At 34.9% G+C, this 23,491-nt stretch overlaps 3 protein-coding genes across 5 annotated transcripts; all 3 read left to right on the top strand.

Moving 5' to 3' along the window:
- Window positions 1-33: 33 nt before the first annotated feature.
- On the top strand, window positions 34-9,750 carry LOC114734371 (tryptophan--tRNA ligase, chloroplastic/mitochondrial). 3 transcript variants are annotated; one of them, XM_028922010.1, is made up of 15 exons: window positions 35-820; window positions 913-1,053; window positions 1,348-1,435; window positions 2,184-2,225; window positions 3,011-3,100; window positions 3,181-3,303; window positions 4,227-4,298; window positions 4,566-4,678; window positions 4,759-4,780; window positions 4,862-4,927; window positions 5,488-5,544; window positions 6,259-6,305; window positions 6,473-6,554; window positions 7,554-7,643; window positions 9,285-9,750. In XM_028922010.1, the coding sequence occupies exons 1-15, from the start codon at window positions 753-755 to the stop codon at window positions 9,423-9,425; spliced, it is 1,242 nt and encodes a 413-aa protein (XP_028777843.1). In that variant the 5' UTR covers window positions 35-752; the 3' UTR covers window positions 9,426-9,750. The 3 variants fall into 3 exon arrangements, with proteins under 3 accessions (XP_028777844.1, XP_028777843.1, XP_028777845.1); XM_028922011.1 differs by lacking the exon at window positions 3,181-3,303 and having other exon boundaries at window positions 34-820; XM_028922012.1 differs by lacking the exons at window positions 35-820; window positions 913-1,053 and adding an exon at window positions 1,089-1,158.
- Window positions 9,751-14,817: 5,067 nt separating this feature from the next.
- LOC114734372 (histidine-containing phosphotransfer protein 4) lies at window positions 14,818-16,717 on the top strand. The gene is made up of 6 exons (XM_028922013.1): window positions 14,818-14,924; window positions 15,285-15,415; window positions 15,525-15,593; window positions 15,715-15,786; window positions 15,938-16,010; window positions 16,136-16,717. Exons 1-6 carry the CDS (start codon window positions 14,865-14,867, stop codon window positions 16,160-16,162), a joined length of 432 nt encoding a protein of 143 aa, XP_028777846.1. The 5' UTR covers window positions 14,818-14,864; the 3' UTR covers window positions 16,163-16,717.
- A 2,982-nt stretch (window positions 16,718-19,699) lies between these two features.
- Window positions 19,700-23,181, top strand: LOC114734340 (amino acid permease 8-like). The gene is made up of 6 exons (XM_028921969.1): window positions 19,700-19,787; window positions 21,348-21,675; window positions 21,769-21,986; window positions 22,076-22,209; window positions 22,325-22,552; window positions 22,653-23,181. The coding sequence occupies exons 1-6, from the start codon at window positions 19,700-19,702 to the stop codon at window positions 23,073-23,075; spliced, it is 1,419 nt and encodes a 472-aa protein (XP_028777802.1). The 3' UTR covers window positions 23,076-23,181.
- Window positions 23,182-23,491: the final 310 nt, after the last annotated feature.

Below are 23,491 nucleotides of genomic sequence, written 5' to 3'. Positions count from 1 at the left end.
AAACCACGAGTCTGTCGTAGTCGTAAGATGCATTCCGATAAAACTAAGCAGGAGACCGACATGGATCCCCTCCCGTGACTTTCTTATAATCATTGAATTGAAATGCTTTTTTCCCTAAGCTAATCGGCTCGGGTGTTTAGTTTCGTTTCTTTTAAGTAACTTTACGCATGATTTTTTGAAGGGTACCTTACAGATTCCGAAATTGCAATTCCACTTTTGAAGCTCGAAGTGCAATTCCCCATGATCAAACACGATCTTTATTTGGGGATGGCAGAAGGCATCGAAGAAGATGGAGAGGACCGTGAAGGAGGGGTTGGATTTAGAATTGGAAGATGGAACAAAAATGGAGGGGGTTGATTCGGAACTGAAAGCTATCGTACATGGGGAACGCACACCGAGAAGGAGAGAGCTGGGGTTGGATCTAAAACGCTGTTGGAGAGCTAACAAGGGAAAGCTTTAATATCCATAGAGAACGCAAGTGGAGAAGGAAAGAGGTGAGACAGAATTTAGATTTAGCACACTGATGGAAACGTAGTGGAGAAAGAGGGCATGTTGGAAGTTAGCGTCTGAGCAAGGAAAAGCTTTAAAAACCCCTGATGTTTTTGTGCTTTGACCGGTTGGAATAAATCATACACCACTCTCCTCCTGACCATCAGATAGATCTTACGGATATGATTAACCCACTTCCCAGCCATTGCATAAAAGTCTCGGGAGGGGGTCAGAAGCCGGCAGAAGACAGCCGTTGAAGTAAGATGGGTCGCGCGGTTCTTTCTCAAATCTTGATTCTCTCATCTTCATCTCCGCACCTCGCTCCTTCACTGTACACAGCAACGCTCTCCTGTCCTCATTGTATTCTTCTTCACCACCTTATAAATGTAGCTTTTATTTTCTGATATGTACTGCTATCACCAGGTCGTGTGTTGGGCCAAGGTTCTTGACGGCACCTGCCACCAACCTTCTTCGTTCTCGCCGTCCACTTATCTTCAGTGGAGCGTGCGTCCGCTGTTGTTCTAGCATTGCGTCTACTCCCGAGACTTCTCCGACCTCTGCAAAGTAATCATAACTCTATTCTTCTAACAGTTAGTGTTTACTGAGTCCACAAATTTTGATCAATGTGGTGAGGTCTCGCTGTTGATACATTATGATTCATACGCTGGAGTAAGTATTGGGAACATATGTATACTGTTCCTCGATGCCGACCACTTAGATTGACACTACGACACTACTGCATGCTCTGTATTCTATAGTTACATCGGCGCTTGAATGCAGATTTGTTGTCTTTTGCTGTCTTTTATCTTGGACTTGGAATTCCGCTTTTCAAATGTTTATTTAACTTCTCTTTGACAGGAAACGGGTAGTGTCAGGAGTTCAACCTACAGGATCTATCCACCTTGGGAATTATCTTGGGGCCATAAAGAATTGGATTGGACTTCAGGTTGTTGATGAGTTGATCTTCTTCTTGATATTGTTGCAAATTGAATGACCTGAAACTTGGACTTGTATATAGTTATTATTTTGAACCGGGCCTCTTTATTCTGTATAAGATCAAATAAATCAATTGGCACTAACATTTAAGTTTCATAAATCTGACCTTTTAATCTTTCATTTCTACTGTGGAATCCCACTTATATATGCCTATGCATCCAAAAATCTCTGTCAATCCCTGGCCACCCTGACGTTCTAGTTCCTATGGCACTGAAAGTTAAGGTCGAAGGAAATGACTTGACGCTTACTTATTCTTTCTACACGTGTACAGCAGTAGCTTGCCCAACTCAACTTGCTAATAGCCAAATAATGTCTGGTCAGTGCCCTCATGGCTGCTAAAGATTTTTCTGGCCATTGGGAGGCATGCCTATATATATTTTGTGTTGTAAATCAGTGGTATAGTGAAAAAAATTAGGTCATCAATCAGAGTACTGCAACGGTGAATCCCCGGCTGTTCTTTTCTTGGATTCTCAATTATGGGTTAAGATTAGGGAGAATGCTAATCAAGGACTCATTTGTTCCTAGTTGTTGGTCGTCTCTCACCCCCAAGCTATAAACAAAAGTTCATTGATTGTATATAAGTGTTAATTGACTTTAACATTTTCCTAAATTGACTTTGGCGTGAAACAACAATTGATTGATTTGATTCATGGATTTTATATGACTTGCTAATATATGATTTTTCTTTAATTATGCAGAATACATATGATACACTTTACTTCATCGTCGACCTGCATGCGGTATTTCTTCTACATAAGCTTTTAAAGTTTTAGGGTGCTGTTTTTTTTTCCCTTCTCATTTTGTAGTTAAAACTACAGCTCGGAGATCATGTAAGTGCACAGATTAGGTGGAAAACTCTTCCGGAATATCATTTATAGTAGAAAGCAAATATGTCACCAGCTATTGTCTGTGATATCCTAAGCTTTGCAAATATTTTGGTAAGGTCAATTGAGACTGATAAAAAATGAGTTCAATCTTTAGATGGATATTGAACTATCTGTTACTCTAGTCAATTTGGAATGTGGACGATGGACCAGCTCTTGCATGCGCATTTTGACTGATAAAAAATGAGTTCAATCTTTAGATGGATATTGAACTATCTGTTACTCTAGTCAATTTGGAATGTGGACGATGGACCAGCTCTTGCATGCGCATTTTGAGTATAGCTAAATAAGTGGGACCCTATTAATGGAGAAAAGGATAATGAAATTGATAATTTTTACTTTATTTGTCTGTGCTGCTTCTCAGCTTTAGTTGGTTTTGTATGACCCCAACAATGGACTTGATATTGTGTGTGCACATTACCCTCATGATCAGTTTCAAGTAATATTGGTCTCAAACCTTTTATCTTGGAGGCTGAATAGCCCAAGGAAATTCATAATTGAGGCTGATTATATTTGTTAGTGGGGTGGAATATGAAATTAATCTCTTACTTTTCAGATGTAATACACTAATAATTATAGCTGTTTAATACATTACTATTTAATAATTATAGATGGTTTTCTGTTCTCTTGTAATGATGCAGATCACATTACCATATGACACCCAGCAATTATCTAGGACAACAAGAGAAACAGCGGCCATTTATTTGGCATGTGGCGTTGATACTTCAAAGGTATTTAGTAACCTTTTCTGTTTTTTTATAACTTTTTTGGATATGTGCATTTTGCTAGAAATATCAGGATAATTGTGCAGGCATCTGTATTTGTACAATCCCATGTCCGTGAACATGTAGAGTTGATGTGGCTGCTAAGTTCTGCCACACCAATTGGTTGGTTGTACAGAATGATTCAGTTTAAAGAGAAATCCCGCAAGGAGGTGTGTGCCTAGCTGCATGAATATCCTATTTTCATTTTTTATTTCCTTTTTTCTAATTCATTGAAGTTTTAATTTTAGATTAGACTTAAGTCTAGCTTCTTATATTTATTTTTTATCATATTGTTCACCAAAATTACAACGTACATGATTTTCTAAGTGTAACATGGCGTGCATCTACTTTTATTGGGTAAGTATATACTTGCTTTGAAAAATGAGATACTTGTTACATTTTAGTTAAGGAACCTGCTAGTGAAGATATAAGAAACTGCATATAATTGTTTTCCTTGATTTTATAATTTTTTTTTCCTTAACTTTCTTTGACAATAATTTCCCTTCTTTATGGAGGCCTAGTCAAAGGCAAAGTAGTACTCTGCAAGAACATTTATTTTCTTGTGAAGTTATAAGTAATTTTCATATTGGACATAATTCACCCTTTTTTTTTTGGGGGGGGGGGTCTGACTTGCTTGTTTCATAAATTTTTTGCATGGTGAAAATCAGAGCCTATTCATAGAATGGAAAGAAAATTTTGCTTTAGAACCATGAACATGAATATGTCTCACAGTTTTCTGGGTATTGACAGCTCTTCGTTGCTTAATTTGAAAGCCTTTGCATTGAAAGAAAAACAGAGAAGAAAGAAAAGAAAGATAAAAAGAGTCCCCTTTTTTCATGCTGTGTTATAAAGCAGCTATTACGTCAAAGCATGAGATTTCAAGACTATGAAGATCACTTTCTGCAAAAAAAAATGTGAAAATTGGGGAATCGTGTTTTTCACTAGTACTTATATTGGGGTTTACGATTAGTATTTTGTATTTAGCTTTTGTAATTTCTTTAGCAGACTCTCCTTTATTCTTTAGTTCTTTACATTCAGTTCTGAGGCTTTACTGATTCATGAACCTGTATTTCTTTTCAAATTGAACTTGTAGGGAGATGAAAATGTTGGGGTCGCTCTTTTGACATACCCTGTTCTAATGGCCGCTGATATTCTCCTATATCAGGTCGTTTCCAATGCTCTAGCTTTCTGTGTCTTTGTCTCTAATATTTCTCTCTGGATGTTTATCAATTTATTTCTTCTTTTATGGAGCTACTTGCGAAAGCTTAAATACCAATTTTAATGTACCTGTAATACTTATTAGTGACTTTATCTTTTTCTACATAATTTTTACAAGTTCCAATGTTTTAAAGTTTTATTTGGACTTTTTTATGGTGGATTGACATTACCTTGAATTTGCACAATTCTTATGAAGTCCAGCTTGCTTTTGCAGTCAGACTTTGTCCCAGTTGGTGAAGATCAAAAGCAGCATTTGGAATTGACCCGTGAATTAGCTGAACGTGTCAATTATTTATATGGAGGAAGGAAGTGGAAGAAGTTAGGCGGGTAGGGGATATTGTCTTTTAAACTGGACATAAATGGCACCTTATGACTTGTTGGAATGACCCTTCTTATTTTTGTGACAGCCGAGGTGGTGCCATATTTAAGGTAAGTGGTATTCACTCATTGACAAGTGTTAATGAATCATATCGAAATATAGTATTTCTGTCAGTGCTTTCTATGACGTAGGTTCCAGAGCCGCTTATACCTCCAACTGGAGCCCGAGTTATGTCACTAACTGATGGTCTTTCCAAGGTTTCTTCTTTTTGTTTCTTTCTTTTTTATTTTCTTTTTTCCCTTTTATGTGCATATCTGTATCTTTCATATCTGCCACTTCTGCTTTTCCTGTATTAACTTTTGAAAATTCATGTGTATGTCTGATATATCTGATTTACCATTAAAGTAGATAGAACAACATGAGATATCGATTGAAAATTTAGTATAGGTTGCCAGCACTGATAATTTTCTTTCGGTTGAACTTCCCAAGTTTTAAGAACAAACTTGTGATATTCAGGCAAATTATATAAATATGTTTTATGCTTTCTTTTCAATGTTATTGTTCCTTTCATGTCATCATGCAAGGTCACGTTCAATTTGTTATCCCCTCATGTACCCTCTTGCCTTGTTGGAAGGGAAAATAAAATCTTTATGATGATACATTTCCATAGAACTATGAACTGAAAAAGCTACTTGTAATTGCAGGTGCAAATTTCTTTCCAATTAATTAAAAATGGCAAAATGCTAGATTCACTATTAACATCTAAGCCTTTATACTTATTCTGAATTCTGGCATTTGTTGTGCGTCCATCTGATAGATGTCAAAGTCTGCAGCTTCTGATCAATCCAGAATCAGTCTTCTTGACCCAAAAGATGTAAGTATGAGTACAGTTTCACTTGTTGTAGTGCTTCGTATGTCAGCCTTACTGCATAATGTAAGACTTATTTAAAAAAATTATCATTTATAATTATTTTTGAAAAATTTTTCATTTCAAAATTTATGGAATTTTGTTATGATCTGTAAGATAGTAATATTAGAAGCAATAATTGAATTTAGCAATTACCGTATCAATAAAAATTGTATCTCATGGTGAGTGCTGCTTTCTCGTAGCATTCAGCCAGTAACGAGATTGTCAAATTCACATTATATAAATGGGAGTATTTATATAAAGAGAGAAAGTTTCATATAGTACAGCTACATTTGGAATTACAGAGGGCCTCTACTTTTTCTTTGAATAATTGTTGTGTCTTATTAGATTTAATTCATGTTACCATTAGAGTTGGAGAAGCTTATTCATTGGGAGATAAGTGCTTTAGCTTCAAGATTGACCTGATTCCTTGAGTGATTACTTAATTTATGCCTCCGAGTACAAACCATGAATATTGAGACAAACACAGGGATATGACACAGGCCCTTTTTGAAGCGTTTTGCTCTACTGATTGACAGCATATAATTAGGCATCACTACAAGCATTTTCAGTTCTGCAATGCTTTTATTATTGCCTGAAGTATGACTGAATATATTCTCCCTAATTTAGCTGTTGATTTTCCTCTCATCCCACTTGCTCTGAGATTGTTTTGTTTTGTAGCTGATAGCAAACAAGATAAAACGTTGCAAAACTGATGCGTTCACTGGGTAGGTATTTTTCATTGTTTTATTTGCAATATGAAGATACGATGATCTTAGTACTCGGAGTAATGGTCTCTAAATATTTTGATCCCCTCCCCTTATAAATCTTTGTTAATCTGCTGCCCAACTAGTTCTAAAGTTACTGTTTTTGGACTTTGTGGTGAACCTTACAGCTTAGAATTTGACAATCCTGAAAGACCCGAATGTAACAATCTTCTTTCCATATACCAGCTCATTACAGACAAGACAAAAGAGGTAATAAAACATCTTATTTTTAAAAAATTATTTTTGCATTATGCTTGTTCAGTTGTTAAACTCCTATTAATGATGTTGGGACCTGCTTAGTTTGTTCAAACGTCTATTCTGCTGGCCTTATACAATTTTGGGATTTGGCATGATTAATGAACTATTAACTTGATGATATTTTATCTGTGAGCATTACATATGATATTATACAAATTAACAGTCGTTATAATTGATGCTACATCAGAAAATGTGGTTTGGCAGGTGGGTCTAAATACTGTTCTGTCTTATTCTAGGGTAAATGGGGAGAGAGAGAAAGAAAGAGAAGGATGTCTGAAAGAAAATTCTCTGGGACAAAGCCCTTAGAAATTAAGGCAAAAGAGATCCAATACAGCCAGAAAGAAAATGGTTTTCTGGCGAGAACAATAGCAAACTTATTCTGAATGGATTAAAGTATTATTTCCTCACTACTAGCTTTTACTTATTGGAAAGAATATAAATTAATAAGAACAAATCATAGTTATTGACAAGGAGCGTGTTTGGACCAAAATATTTTACCAAGAAGTATAGGGCATGTTCTAGAAGGCACTTGATGGCTGTGTACACATCTAAACCATATCGGCATCAAATTAGAAAAATTCTTGAGTTGATCTTCTAATAGGCTATCTTGGGCGTTCGGCATAGTTTTTTAACAGAGGGTTTGGCAGTTTTGCTGAACGTATAAGTTGCTATTCTTTATTCCTTTTTGTTCTCAATCTGCTTCTAGGATTTTCTACTGCATGATACTTCATTCTTTTATTTTCTTATCCTTGACGTAATTACTTCTTTGATTAAGGGGAAATAGGTTCTTTCTGCTATGGTTACTAATGGACGGGTGTTTACTTGAGGACTTTCGTTTTAGAAGTGTTTTTTTTCCCCTGAAAAAAAAAAAAAAAAAATTCCCCATCATACCATAATTAATGGCTTTCAAGCAATCTGATTTATTTTTGTGGTAATTATTTTTATATCCAGGAAGTTCTGCAAGAATGTCAAAATATGAACTGGGGCACATTCAAAGCTCTTTTAACAGATGCCCTGATTGATCATCTGCATCCCATTCAGGTTTTAACTTTTCATTGATGCCAAAATTCTATGGCGCAGCAATGATGGATATAAAATATAAAATCTGTACTGGTTTAAATTCTTGTTCTCTATCTTTTTCTTTTTTCATGGAACTGCCTTATATCTTTCATCCTACGAGCTACAAATCACTGATTCCTTTTTTTTTTTTTTGGGGGTCAAGTCACTGAATATTTGTTGACAACTTGACATAGTGTTGGAAGGAAAAGTCAGCATTCTTATGTTAGTTTTGGTAATTAGGAATCCATATAACACTGCTTGCATGAGATTTTTCTAATTGGAATTTTCATTTCTTCCTTTTAACTTTTTTAAAATATTGTCATTGATGAATGTGTTACTTTCACTGTCATCCTTGTCTTGGCACTTCCTTGTACGCTGTGTTGAGATGGAAGGCTATTGTGCATGGATTTTTGACTTCCATCCACCCTATTGAGATTATGGAAAATGCGTGGTGATAATCTGTCAACCAGATATTTTGAGTGGGGCTGTAGTAGGACTGTGGCATCAGGTTGATGTCTACATAATTTATGGCAGATAAGATATGGAATCATGGTCTCCCTAAAGACTTAAATACAAAATAAAACGAAAGTGGTTAGTCATGTATCTGAGCAAATCAACTTTCCTTTTCTCATTTTCATTCAAACACTTCGTGTAAACATGTAATATGACTTTTGATGGTATTTTTTGACAAATTATATATGAAAGGGAATTAATAGCACATGAGTGCATGTGAAGATTCTCGTTCATTTAAGTCTTTTAACTAGCTTTTTTTATGGTGGCTTCTAATTATCCAAGGTTAAATTTCTTTCCTAACTATTAGATTCCACCTCCTAACCTGTGTTATTTTTCCGAAGACATTTTATTTTGCTGGTGCCAGGTTGGACAACTCAAATGGGGCAGACGTCTATATGATCTGAACACACCCTATCCGTAAATATTGTTGCTAAAGACAAATAAACTTGATTAAAGTCTAAAATATTCTATTCCGAGTATAATTCTTCAATTTTCCATCAACTGGATAGGTGATCTGCCTTGAAGGGGGCTGGTCATAGAAGCAGTCAATCCTGCATTTTGAATTTGTCTGTCTTGAAATGTTGCATGCTGCTGTACTTGAGTTGTCAGTTCTTTTGATATGGATATTTGTTTTCAAAATTTGATCATGCTTTGTTGAATTTGCACACGTGCATGGGTATATTTGCGGTTTCCCGCTTTTCATCATGCTGCTGAATGTCTGTGGACTGTAATACAGTCGGGTACAATCTGATCTTGGCTAGGTCTTCAAATCTGAATTGTCAATTTGTAGGCACATGCTGCTGTGCTTGAGTTGTCAATTCGTAGACGTTGATATATGATTTGATCTTGATGCATCAAATTTGAACACATGCATTTGTTTGCTGTTAGTCGATTCTCAGTCCTCAGTATGCTGCTGAACATAATCATCACTTATTGCTTAATGCTGTCTTTTTGCTTTGAAGAATGTCTTTGTAGGTCATCTGCGTTCCTTCAGCTGTGCTCATACATTTTTTAGTCTGACTCTGTTTATTTTTTTAATATAATCTTGTGTTCCTGTCAAAGTTCATCAGTCATCATCAAGCTTTTTTTTTTTTTTTCAAACTTTGCCAGGTTCGCTATGAGGAAATCATGTCCGATTCTGGTTATTTAGATCAAATCTTAGCAGAAGGTGCTAGAAAAGCTTCTCATATAGCAGATGCTACACTCCAAAACGTTTACCAGGCAATGGGATTCTTGAGAAAACAATCATAGTCGATGCTCGGGAATAATTGAAAAGATGAATGAGACAGCAACTTAAAGCTAACTTTTGGACGATTTATCGCCGTCCACCACTGGGTTTTGGATTACAGCTTTTTGACTACTGGAAACACTATTTGATGTCCAGGTCCCAGAGGTTCTTGATGCAAAGTTCTATACACCAGACAGGTTAATTTTCATATTCTGTGTTCTCGATGTATTTAGTTGTCAACTTCATATTTTTTGAACTTTTCCATCATTACTTGTGAGCTGTAATTTAAATCTTATGGTTAATAATTGGGTCCTCATTGGTAATAATCTTTGTGGATCTTAGTGAATATCTTTCTGTCCCCTATTATTATTTTTTCATGTCTTGTTCTTCAGTGTTTTGTTTGCGAGCGAAGCATTGGCTGGAAAATAATCGTTCAACTCATCAACCCCGAGAGGCTGTTGATAATGCTATGAATGAAACATTGCCATGTCAGTTGATGGGGGAAAAAAATCTCTCGTCTCGCTTTTCATGTTACTTGCCTCTGTTTTTCCTCTTCCTCCTTTTGAATTACGGTGCAACTACACTATGATTTCTTGCTGAAAACGTAGAAATATGGACTTTCTTTCAAGTATGCATTCATTGAGATGCCGAAAGCAAACATCTGACGTGGAATTCTACGGTGCTGGCCTTAGGTAGTGGCATGCTTATCATCATAAGAGACTGAGGAAAGGAATATTATAGGCTGCTGAAATGTACATTTCGTGTATATTCCCGGGCAGTGGCCTCACGACGTACCCACGGAATTAGTTCCTTTTGAAATGAAGAGATGTGATAGAGCATCTGTCCAGAGAAAACTAATTGGAAATCGCATTGCAAAATCCCTCTGCCTGCTTTTCCCCACTTCACTTTTTTTCGGATGTGCAGCTAGAGAATAAAGGTTTAATATCTTATCATATGAGCTGAGCAACGCAGGTGGAGAGATCAATGGAACAAAACACGTGTTGCTGTCGGGGGCCCACCGTTGGTTGATGTAAATTGTAAAGTGAGATTCTCACACCATCAATCTTTAGCAATCAGTGAACAGAATCTTGAATTTCCTATCATGTTTCCTTGGGCTTAATATTTAGCTTCTTTTGACAAAATGGAACAAAATATTTAGCTTCTGTTACGGGTTATGGGTTACAGCACACTGGAATGCATCTTGCCTTCTATAAGGTATCATGAGGATGCAGGAACTATAGTTTGTATGAAGTCCATATGATGCCGAGAGAGGCATTTCCTATGAGCCCCCTAAAAGAAGTCACATAAATGCATTTCCATGAAGCTGACTTCCAATTACAGTAATCGGTGAGCTAATTAAGATTCAAAGCAGTCTGTCTATTCATTGGGTTCGTTCCGCTTACATGAAAGTGATCGATGGTTATTACCCACAAAAAAGTGGTCATTGGTCAAAATAGCTTTATGCTTATACCTATGCTCCAAGTAGGAAAGCCTAGAAATGCAGATTGAGTCCTGGTTTTTGAAGTAAATGATGGCAGAGAGTACTAAATCTAAACCTACCCGTTGATCACGCATCCAACTTGTTAAGTAGCTCAATAGGCTTCTGCGATCAGCTAGTTGAATTGTTTATTTAAACGGTGCCTGTTGTTTGGGGAGTTCCTTTTTTAATTTTATTTTAACAATTGAAAAAACCCCACGCCCCTCGAAGAGGAGAGAAGGCCATACACCCACCCTTTTCTCTCTCTCTCTCTCTCACACACTTCCCTATTTGACCATTTTGGGATAAAGAACTTACATTCTCCTATGAGAGAAGCTATGAGATGTTATTGAACCAAGAGTTTTTTGCCACCGTTGGACGGCTTAATTTTATTAAACATTTTTTTTGGTATAAATCAAAGTGCATTTTCTTTTCTTTTTTTGGAAAAATATTTTCTTGCATTTTAAAGACAGGAGTGTCCAATCAGACTCCTATAAATATCATTTTGCATATTCTATGAGCTCTTTTTTTTTTTGGTTAATACTTATACTCTACGCTGGAACTGCAATTTTTATGTTGCACATACCCAGACAGACACATGCTTTTATTAGCATCCTATGAGACTTCCATACATATACATACACATAGAGATAGATGAGAAAATTTCACCAAAAGAAGCTTAAAATTAGGAAATTTTAAATTAAGTTTGGTAACAACATTTAATAGGTTTTAATAACACTGGATTTATAAATAACAACATATTTTTATTAAAAAAAATATTTGGAACTTAGTGATTTTAGACTTTTTTTTGGTGAGATTTTTCCTAAATAGATCCATACATGTAGGGAAGTTGCCATAAAAATAGAGAGAGAGAGAGAGAGAGAGAACGGGGGTTGCGTGCCTGCTAGTCAGTCGAAATAAAAATATCTACATGTTTCAACGAACAAAAAAATTAAGGTAAAAGTAGATCAGCGCCTCAATATATTTTTTTTCCCAGGTACCCCATCTTTTTCATGATGCATTCAGTATCTGATCACCTCAATACTATTTTTTAATTACATTCAATATACTAAAAATGCAACTCAGTAAAAAAAAGATTGGTTGCACCTTTATCCAATAATCAATATATGAGAATAAAAGGAGGCTGCTTTGGAGGGAGAAAAAACAAAAAAAAAAATGCGAAGAATAAATAACAGTAACTTGACAATGATGTGATGTGCGGATATTTTTTGAAAAATAGGTGAAAATTCATGTTTGAAATTTTTTTTAAATTTGAGTATTGATATCTTTTATATGTAAAATTCTATAAAATACTGATAACGTCTGTGTGTAAAAACATATCAAGTTCTTCTAATAATAAAATTTTCAAACAGAAATTTTTACTTATTTTTCCTACTTTCTCAAAAGTAAATGCCATTTACACAATATGTAAAGGAGCTTATAATATCTTTTGCATGTGATTTTTATGGCACGGAGGAAAATTTCAAGCGGAAGTGGGTGCGTGTCTTGGTGTGTGCAGGTGAAAAAGGGGTGAGAGAGATTCTTTCCCCTTTTTTCTCTTAACTTATTCTCTACATCTCTTTCAATTGTTAAATTAAATTTAAATGGATGAAATTTAATACTTGATAAAAATATTATTAAAATATTAAATAATAAAAAATAATTTAATATACAAACATTTGATTTAAACGGACTATTATTAAGATATTTTGTAAAGTGATTTTTCTTTTACCTTTTCTAAGTTGCTCAGATTAAATTTTAAAAACTTAAGCATATGAAATTACTTTTTATTGTTTAATGTTTGATAATAATGTCATATGATATGAAAGAAAAATGGTAAGGGAGTGAAGCTAGAGATAGAAAAGTGGGGAGAATGTCAGTGGTGGAATAAGAAGAAGAGGAGGAGGAAGAAAGGGTTTGTGCATGAATTCAAATGTATGGGAGAACATATATTAACAAAAAGAGGTAGCTTTTCAAGAGTGGGGCATAAAACTAATGGGAAGAATGAATACCGGTCATTTGACCATTTTCTATGTACTCAAATATATCATGCTGTGTTTGGTTTGTTATGATAAACTTGACTTTATCATGTCACATGTCAAAATATTTCGAATATTTCATATTGGTGAATAATAAATATCTTGTGTAATATGAAAGTGATATATATGTGTGTGTGCGTGGGCTATATAAATCTTCTCTGAACTTAGAATTATGTACAAATAATCTCATTAACTTTTAAAACTTAATAATAAATTCCTAAACTTTCAAGTCTAAGCAGAAAACTTAAATTTATCAATTTTATACCCCCCAAACTTTATTTTTGTATGCGTAGAATCTCCTCAAACTGAAACATGTGGAGTTAACTCCCTAATCCTCAGGATTTGTTGGCTCAATGAGAGGAAGGGGAGGGGAGGGATTTTAATAGAGGGAAGGGGAGGGGAGGAGAGTGAAAGGATTTTAATATTACCTTATTTGGATTTATAAAAAGAAGGAGAAGGGAAGAGTTTTAATATTACCTTGTTTGGTTCATGAGGGGAGAGGAGGGAAAAATATTTTTACATGGACAATTTTACCCTTATTTTATTTAAAATATGGGTATAATGGTTACAACATGACAAAATATGCGCATAATGGTCACAACATGACAAAATATTACCCTTTCTTTTCAAATCCTCCCAATTTTGGATGGGAGGTTGAGGAGGAGAGGGGAGGGTTTTTTAAAATTTTCCCTCCTTTCTTAAAATTTGTGTGTTGCCAAATAAGAAAAAATGATTAAAATCCTTAAAAATTTTCCCTCTCTTCTTAAAATTTGTGTGTTGCCAAATAAGAAAAAATGATTAAAATCCTTCCCCCTCCCTCCCTTCCCTTCCCTCCCAAACCCCTCATACCAAACACACCCTTAAATTATTTATAGATAAATAATGAATAAGACTAATAATAGGTGAGTTATCTGCGTGAATGTAAAAGTGCAAGGTTTATTGTGAAATTTAAAATGTTAGGACGGTTATTTGCACATGGTTTTTATAATTTAACCATACACACACACGCGCACACTCTTGCGTGGTAGTAATTGGGGAGAAAAAAAAAATCACCCTATGACAGTCAAAACGCTCTGTTGATCTGAATGAGGGGTCGGTCCAAGAATGTATAAAAAATATAAATTTTATTATAAGTCACGTCTTTCGTAAATTATAAATAATGTGATATATTTTTAAAGTCTAATCTAACTTCATAAAGAATACAGCACACTAAATTAGACAGAGACAACAACTATTTTTTTTCTTTTTTATTTATACATGTGTGTGGAAATTATAATTGTATTAAAAATATTCAAATATTCCTAAGCATATCCAAAGCAATTATGAATCTAAAACTGAATATTTCTAAATTATGCCAAAATCAATTATGAACTCAAGACTATTCATCTCATAAGCTATTGTTATATGTTTTCGAATTATATCTAAAATCTAAAAGATTTTCCAGCTCAAATCCAAATACCATCTCATACATCACTCTGGTTTTATTTATTCGTCACTTGTATCTCAAACCCGTAAATCAAGAAATACATTGAATTTGAAGAGTATAAATAAAGTGGACCACAGTCCTCGTTTTCTGATGTCAGTGTAATTGTTAAGAATCTTAAAAGATGGGAATTATTCGACAGAGACAGAAATTTACATATACTGCTAAAACAAATGCAAGTGTGATGCGGTAGAGGCACGTGAAAGGTAATATTCGGGATATACATATATTAATAGTTCCTTTTCATACTATTTTTGTTGAAAGAAAATAAATGGCGAAAAAAAGAATCCGAAACCGAAAAAAGGAAATGAATAAGAATCACGTGACGTGACCTGAAGCTATAAATGCTGCCACCCCCATCACCAAGCCCTGCATCACACAAACCCTATTCTTAGCTTCTTCCATTATTATTTCTTTCTGCTTCTCTTTTTCCTTATTAAGGTCAGAAAAAAAAAATCCAAAAATGAGAAAGGCTCAGCTCCAACAAGAGGCCGCCTTCATGAGAAGGTCCCTCTTTGACCAGGTATATCTTCTTCTTCTTCTTTATACATATATAGTGCCACGTGCATCTCTGGTAAAGTTGGAATATCTTCCTGCTGTAATGTTCAAATGAGATGGAATTAAACCACCTGTTAACTGTAATTTATGTTCATAAGCGCTGGCTAATAGATCGAGTTATGAGTATATTATATGGATATGTTATGTGAATGCATGCTAATAATATTAGTTGATATACATGTGTGTGTGATTCTCTATATATATATACATGTATATCCTTCTGCAAAAGGATTCCAATTAATTAACCCCACGTAAACAGTTTGCAGGTTAATTAATAATCAAGTTGGTAATTAATTAACGATTTAGTTTGGATGGTGATGAACAGGGGTACCTGGACGAACAGTTTGAGGAGCTGGAGGGGCTGCAGGACGATTCTAATCCCAATTTTGAGGAGGAGATCGTTACAGTCTTCTACAGCGACACTGCTAGGATGATCAACAACTTGGACCGCGCACTGTGAGTTTGTGTGTGTGTGTGTGTGTATACCATTCATTCATCTTTAGGGTTGGGTTTGAACATTCTGCTGGTTCTTCTTGAGCACTAATTAATAATAAGGAACGTATAGGATGAGCAGCCCAATGGATTTCGACAAGCTGGACAATTACATGCATCAATTCAAGGGTAGTTGCGCTGGGTATATATTCATCCATATCTTCCCTTAATCCTTTTAACTTCTGATATATATATATATATATATATATATATATTTATATGTTTTTGCTTTGAACCTGCTGAAATCTCACATTGACGTACAGAATTGGAGCCAAGAGGGTGAAACTGGAATGCATAAGGTTCGATGAATGCTGCGCGGCTAGGGACGCAGACGGGTATTGATCCATCAACTTATATATATATATATATATATATATAAATATATATGTCTCTTGCATTTTTCACTTCTTTTTCTTTCTTTTATACGAAACCATCCGTGGTTCGAGTCTACTTAGTTGTTAATCTTTGAGAATATGTAATTTTCAGATGCATTAGGACTTTCCAACGAGTGAAGCACGAGTATGCGACTTTAAAGCAGCAGCTTCAAACTTACTTTCAGGTGTGTGTGTGTAGCCGCCGCCTTTCTTGATTTTAATTTGCACTTTAATTTTGGTGTCACACACGCACACACATATCCATTTCATTTTCAGCAAATGTTTAATTTCGACTTCATTTTGTTTTCAGGTGGCAAGGCGAGCTGCACAAGTTTAATCATACTCATTCACTGCAAATTAAGGATCCCATGTTATCCCCTAGCCTTATCGGTGACCACTATGGTCAAATATTTTTCTGGCTTTAGATAAGTCAATTTTTACATATATATTCCCTAGCTTTTGATCAGTCACTTGGCTCAAGTTCCTTCATTATCTGTTTTCTTTTTCCCATTTAGTCACCAATATTACAGCAATGTTATGGCTCCAAGATCTGTTTACTGGTATATTTAAATAAGATGAAAAAAAATAATGTCCCATGATAAAGCGGATTTTTATACAATGTAGTACTACCTCCGATTATAGTTATAAGACTCCGTCTGTAGTCTACAAATATGGTCTTAGAATAGGAGGTAGTGTATCCTTTTTCTTTTTCTTATGCTTGCTTTGTTTTAAGTATCAAATGGCTCATCATCATTTTGAGATAAGATGAGAATAATCGTCTGTTTGTCTCCATCTCCAGTTAGGTACCAATGAACAATATGACAGTGTTCAAGACTTTTGTCGTTTGTGTTTCGTTTCTCTCTTTCTATCAATAAGAAATGCCTTTTATTACGATTTTCGTTTCTGTTTCAATATGCTCATATCGGCCCATCGCACAACATTCGATCGATGTTTCTAATATTAAAAAATAAAAATATAAAGCACAAAATATCTTCCTAACATTTAATACAGATGACAATTCACGTTGGCAAAAAAATATACTCCTCCGGTCCTTATTATAAGACCCCATTTGACTTTTTATTTGGTCCTAATTATAAGACCCCAATCCATTTTGTCTCTTATATTTATATATTTTTTTCCAAGATAATCTTTCTAATAATGATAGTTTTAGCCAATGTACTTAATTAGCAAAGATATTTTAGGAATGACAATACTTATTTATTATAAATAACCAACTTAACTTACTTCCTTAATCTCCTCAAATAAGTCAATTGGGTCTTATAATTAGGACCGGAGGAGTACATCACAATTCACAAAACTATCTTTTGGCGGTTGGATTATCATTGTAATACTCTTCCTGTCCTATTTATCATTGAGGATTATCATTGTAATACTCTTCTTGTCCTATTTATAAGGCACTTCTAATATATTTTATGCAAAAAAAAAATAATCTTAAACCATATCAACTATTCTTAAAATATAATAAATTTTCAACTTTACTCCTATTTAATATATAGGCCATTTAAAAGAATAATCATCTATACTATGATAAATAAAGAATAAAATATTATTTTCATATTAAAAATTTAATATGCTTTATAAACAGAAACAGATGAGTATGGATTATTATAAGCAGCCGTTTTAATTTGATGAGCGAAGAAGCATATAATGCCTTGTACATGCATGAAGGAGTTAAAAATGAGAATAAAAAAGTTTTTTTAATATAATACTGAAAGGGAATAAGTTCGCTTTCATGCTTTCAGAGGAATATATTTTTATATAAAAAGTTAACTTTATCAAAAGGTTCAAGAAAGCAATATAAATATTTTCTCATCATACAGGAGTATATATTATATAACTAGATCAATCTTTCCCTTATATTAAATGCAGGAGGAAGACACAATTTTCTTTTCTGCACATATCAACGTCTGCAGTGTACAACTGAATATATGCACATCAAATCTTCATCATTAAATGGATCCATTCTTTTTATTCTTTTGCCTTTTATTGTATTCATCTACGCTCCATGTTTCGTCTTTTTTCCCAGCAAGAAATGAGAATGCTTCGTGTTTAAAGCAACAAGCTGATTTATCTCCAATTGCTACGGCGTGCACGATATATCAGCTTGTCTTCTATTATACTCCCTCCGTTCCTTATTATAAGAGACGAATAACCGAATTACGTTGATCAAAAAAATAGTTAAAATTAGTTAAGAACAATTAATATGTAAAAAGTATAATTTTTTTTCCAAAAATGCCCTCATTAATAAGGAGAGAGAACAATGGTAATTTATTAAAAGAAAGAGAAGTGGGAAGGAGAGAGAGTGTGAGTTGGAGACAATAAATATGGGTAAAATAGGAAATCAACACAAAAAAGTAGAGACAACTTTTAAGTGTCTCTTATATATAGGAACATGCCATAAGCACTAAATGTCTCTTATAATAAGGAACGGAAGGAGTACTACTCTCTGTGTGTGTGTGTATCATATGGCCTACGTGTTCCAATTTTCCAAAGCACAAAAATATTGAAATCTAGGTGATTTAATTTTACTGTTCGGCCATAGGTGGCAATATATATATATATATATATATATATATATTGTTCGGCCATAATTTATGTACCTTTTATATTTTATATAGGACTTAAATTCACAACCTCACCCTTAAAAGGGCTCTAAGAAAGATACTTCTAGTCATTAATTAAAAAAACTAAAAGTTGAGACTTGGAATAAAAAGGTACAAGGGTATATATACGTGTAGGTAGTATAATATTTCTTCCGATTTTATTTATAAGTTTTAAATCTGGAGAGGGGTATAGTTCATTTTATAAGTTTTAATTTTAGATTTGTTTAAACATTTAATGTATTTTTTTCAATTTTATCTTTAATTATTTATTTTCTCTCTCTTTTTATATCCTCTTATCATATTTTCCCATGCATTATTTTTTATTTTTTCTTATTTATTATGAAAGTGTATTTAAAAACAAAACTATATTTTTAATTTATCTATTACTTTAACTAATTTTAACTAATTATTTATTATTTGTGAATTAATCATTTAAAGTTTAATTTATGGATGAAACTCAGCAAGTCCTAGGTTTGACTTTTGCACTGTGCTATTTAATTCCAACATAAATGCGTCACTCTCATTTATGCATAATCTCGCTTCCCTACGCTAACATATTCATTCTTCTTGTTACAAAATCACTAAACTATCCATCCATTTGCTTTTATGAGCAATAAATTCTACGCCTTGGCGGTAAAATTTACAAATAATTATTTAGTGGCAAAATTCAAATTCATATTTTTGTCTGCTATTGTATTTATTATTATTATTACTAAGTACTTATTAATAATGCATGCAAAATTTAAATTTAATCATTAGTGAACCAGATAACTATATCCAAACATAATTTTGCATATCGTCTCTAAAACAGAAGGAAAAGACCACATCATTCTCTGTTTTTGGTTTAAATAACTCGTCTCTTGGCTCTCTTATCGTGCCAGTCATTACGAATATAAAACTGATGCGAGTATAGGAGGTTTTTTGGGCGGGGTCTATTTAAAATAATGACAATACATTATGGGGTTGGGATATGTGTGTGTGTGTGTGTATAAATATATATAAGGAGCTCAAAGCAGTTGAAACAGATGGAGGTAGCCCATCATCAATTGATTTGTGAATGAACAGGTATAAAGGTACACACGCGCACATATATATGAAACCCGTCTTTCTGCTTTCTTCTTCTCTTGTTCTTCCTCCTCCTCACAATAAATACAGTTGCGTTGTAAATTGCTTGAATGTATTGGGTTTTTACTCAACTAACCTATATAATTGGCTGTGGATGATCAGTGAAATAATCGATCTAGCAGAGAATGGAGGTGGAATCTGGTGCTCTTCATTATTTCGCTGACGATCATGCCCACCAACTCGTCGACGATGATGGCAGACCTTCCAGAACCGGTCAGCTCTCTCCCTCTCTCTTCCTTCCTTATTCCTTTGCACAGTTCATGGTTACATCACAAGCATGACTTTTACTAATTTCAGTATTCTCACAGTTTAGTTTGAGGATCAACTTCAACTTCTTATTGATATTTGGTCACGTTTTTATATATTCACTATTAATATATGAAGATTTTGTCGTAAGCGGACAAAAAGTACTCTTTGAGTTTAGAGAGGCATCCCCTGATTTTGATGAAATCCTAGAGACCTTAATTAATTATCTCAATTTCTTCTGTTGAAAAAAAAAGAGTGTATTTTCTCTGAATGGCTTCTTTGAATCTCTTTTTTTCTTTTCCAATTTGGTCATAATAAGTTCCTCTAGAGGAAACAAATCCACTAAGTTCAATTTTCTATATACTCTTAAATTGTGTATTAATTTCTTTGGATACTCTAAAACTGTCTTTCTAATTATTTTCATACTGTGGACATTATATCATTTATCAATGACGATACAGCTTTATGCAGTATTTTAAGTGCCGATAAAAATACATTAGGGGTGCTGGAAAGAGTTTTCAACAAATAAAATAATATATTAATGGCCATTTTTTGTCGTATAACTAAAAATGTATTCTGACAAGGGAAAAAAAAACTATAAGTGACATTGTTTGGCATAGTGATATTGCTTTTGTTTTTAAGGAAAAACTCTTAAAAATATTTACTTTTCTTTTTATGGGAATAAGAAGCTTCTAAAACAAGTGACAATTTTAAGTTATTTCAAGAAAGCATATTTTTTCGCCAATCAATTTAAGAAAAAGCATGAAAGGACCAATTCTATTTTTTTGACCAGAAACCAATTCTATTTTGAAATAAGAGTAAACGGCTTTTCTTTCTTCTTCTTCTTTTTAAAAGATGCCTTTTATTTAAAATTGCTAGTGACATATTTATTCTTCATCTTCCTTATTCTTCTCACTCCCGCGCTCAAGCATGTCATACGTGCATATTTTTTTAGATTTTTTTTAAAATTTATTATCTATTTAGTTAAGGGTGTATCTTGATAAATTTACTTTTATTAAAACATTTTATTTACTTGATTTGATGTTATTTTGTAAACTTCAACTAAAGAAGACATTAGAAACTTAACTGAAAACAGCAATATTTAAACTCTCTCTACTTTATTCAAAACAATATTAATTATGAGGTCAAATTTATGCAGTCCTCCTTGAAAAATTTCTGCTGAGGATAATACTATTAACATTTAACAAAAATGTTTATAAAATAACTTTGTCGAGCACGGATAATTTATCTAATTACCATACTTTTCATGAAAATAAAAATCAAACAAGTAGTCAGTAACTTCAAAACAAACCAAAATTCAGAAGTCACGATATACGAAAGAGATGCTCAAATACAGAAATATTTGACCCCGTTGACCCACTGACATCAACTAGAAATCTCACATCCATCACACTTGATTACACAGAGTAATATATGAATCAAACTCCAGATTATAGAGTTTTAGAAAATTTCTAGCAATCTGCCAATGCGTATATCAAGCGAGGTGATTAATCACAAGAGAAACAGGGACGCAATGGACGGCGACAGCACATATAATAACGGCGGTGGTGGGGGCGGGAGTGCTGTCTCTGGCGTGGGCCATGGCTCAGTTGGGATGGCTCATAGGCCTAACCACTATCTTCGCCTTCGCCGCCGTCACCCTCTATGCCGCCAACCTTCTCGCCGACTGCTACCGATCGCCGGATCCCGTCTCCGGCAAGAGGAACTATTCGTACATGGCGACTGTCAAAAACATCTTAGGCGGGAAACAATACATCTTTTGTGCGATCGTCCAGTATGGCAATCTCGCTGCCTTTGCCATTGGCTACACAATCACTACTTCGCTCAGCGTCGTGTGAGCCATACAATCTCTTTAAGTACTTTCATGACTTCGCTAGCTCCTCGTCAGAACAGAGGTTAAGAATTAAATGGCGGATATTTCTTTCAGGGCAATACGCAAAATCAATTGCTACCATTACAAGATGGAGGGAGAGTCGTGCCGTTACTCGAATAATCCATACATGATTGTGTTTGGAATTGTTGAAATAGTTTTGTCCCAAATCCCCAGTTTTCACAAGCTTTCTTGGCTCTCTATTATAGCAGCTGTAACTTCCGTTGGGTATGCATCTATTGGCGCCGGCCTTTCTTTTGCAACAATCATCAAAGGTTTGTCTCCCAGTTTAATCTGTTTTCAAAGTAAGAAGTATGGTCTGGTGATTTATATTTATAGGGAGAATGAGAATGGATTGAAACAGGGAAAGGAAGCAAAACATCCTTTACTGGTAGCAATCCTGATCAAACTCCCGCAGATAGAGCGTGGAACATGCTCGTTGCTCTGGGGAACATTGCACTTGCTAGTACTTACTCTCAACTTGTCATCGACATCGAGGTATTGTTAGTGTTTTTTGTGTAAATACACTAGTATTCTCTCGAGGGGGAACAAAAATCGAGTCTTGAGTTGAATTTATTGCTCTGTTTCGCTAAGGTTGTGCCCATCGAAACAGGACACTTTAAAGTCATCGCCGCCAGAAAATGAAACGATGAAGAAGGCAAACAGGAATGGAATAGTCACAATGACAATCATGTTCCTGTTGTGTTCGTGCTCTGGCTACGCTGCCTTTGGCCCACACACTCCTGGCAGCATCCTCATGGCCTCTGGATTTCATGAGCCCTTCTGGCTAGTCGACTTAGCCAATGTACTGATCGTGGTCCATCTGGTTGGCGCGTATCAGGTTCGTAAATTTACTCTCTTCCCATGTCATGTTTTTATTCGAAAAACCAAGCGCTAATACCTAAGATTTTTGTTATTATTGAACAACAACCTTTGGACAGGTGATTACCCAACCCATATTCCGAGTGGTGGAAACCATAGCTGGGCAGAAATGGCCAAACACAGCGTTTGTGACGAAGGAGTACAGAGTGAGCATTGGGAAAAAGAAGTTGAATATGAATATGTTGAGGCTGGTCTGGAGGACCATATTTGTGGTGGTGGTGACAGTACTAGGCATGGCAATGCCATTTTTCAACGACATGCTTGCACTCCTTGGAGCAATTGGGTTCTGGCCCTCCGTCATTTATTTCCCAGTGGAGATGACCATTGCCAGACAGAAACTTCAGAAACGATCTCTCTACTGGTTTGGGCTTCAGACACTCAACTTCTTTTGCTTCCTTGTGTCATTGGCTGCAGCATGTGCTGCCATTCACGGGATAAGTCGAGCCATGGGGAGATTCAAACCCTTTATGTACAAGGAGTAGTTTGCGTGCCATTTCTGAATGTCTGGGAACAAAAAGACAATTGTCATGAATAGCTTGGTTGGAAATGCCCCTTCATGATTTGAGATTTTATGTTATTGAAATGAAACGGTCATGCCTAATTTAAAATGAAAAGGGCAATCAATGGTTGTGTTCCATCTATCCTCATGAATCCCATCACCATTCCGATCCTCCCTCTCCCATGACTATTCCGATCCTCCCATCAAGGATTTCAGTTGGAGTAAAGGAGGAAAAAGACAAAAAGAAAAAAAAAAAAAAAAGCTAGGAGTCCCGCGCCCGCCATTGATGGATTCGCATTATGGCCCACAAGAGAAGTAGAGAACTCATCATCGATATGCGGACGGTTGGACAAAGTATGGTCGCACGGCCACTCTTCGTGCCGTTTCGATGAATGAACC

The sequence above is a fragment of the Neltuma alba genome, unplaced genomic scaffold (assembly GCF_004799145.2).
Source record: "Neltuma alba isolate B1F8T4 unplaced genomic scaffold, ASM479914v2 tig00013086_pilon, whole genome shotgun sequence".
NCBI lineage: Eukaryota > Viridiplantae > Streptophyta > Magnoliopsida > Fabales > Fabaceae > Neltuma > Neltuma alba.
This window is presented reverse-complemented; position numbering and strand designations above follow the sequence as displayed.

Coding starts and splice junctions, on each gene's coding strand:
- LOC114734371 (XM_028922010.1), top strand. CDS start 753: ATGGGTCGCGCGGTTCTTTCTCAAATCTTGATTCTCTCATCTTCATCT. Junction 4,679..4,758: donor AAGTGGAAGAAGTTAGGCGG/GTAGGGGATATT, acceptor TTTTTGTGACAG/CCGAGGTGGTGCCATATTTA. Junction 7,644..9,284: donor ATCATCTGCATCCCATTCAG/GTTTTAACTTTT, acceptor AAACTTTGCCAG/GTTCGCTATGAGGAAATCAT.
- LOC114734372 (XM_028922013.1), top strand. CDS start 14,865: ATGAGAAAGGCTCAGCTCCAACAAGAGGCCGCCTTCATGAGAAGGTCC. Junction 15,787..15,937: donor GCGGCTAGGGACGCAGACGG/GTATTGATCCAT, acceptor TGTAATTTTCAG/ATGCATTAGGACTTTCCAAC. Junction 16,011..16,135: donor AGCTTCAAACTTACTTTCAG/GTGTGTGTGTGT, acceptor TTTTGTTTTCAG/GTGGCAAGGCGAGCTGCACA.
- LOC114734340 (XM_028921969.1), top strand. CDS start 19,700: ATGGAGGTGGAATCTGGTGCTCTTCATTATTTCGCTGACGATCATGCC. Junction 21,987..22,075: donor TTTTGCAACAATCATCAAAG/GTTTGTCTCCCA, acceptor GGATTGAAACAG/GGAAAGGAAGCAAAACATCC. Junction 22,210..22,324: donor AACTTGTCATCGACATCGAG/GTATTGTTAGTG, acceptor CCATCGAAACAG/GACACTTTAAAGTCATCGCC.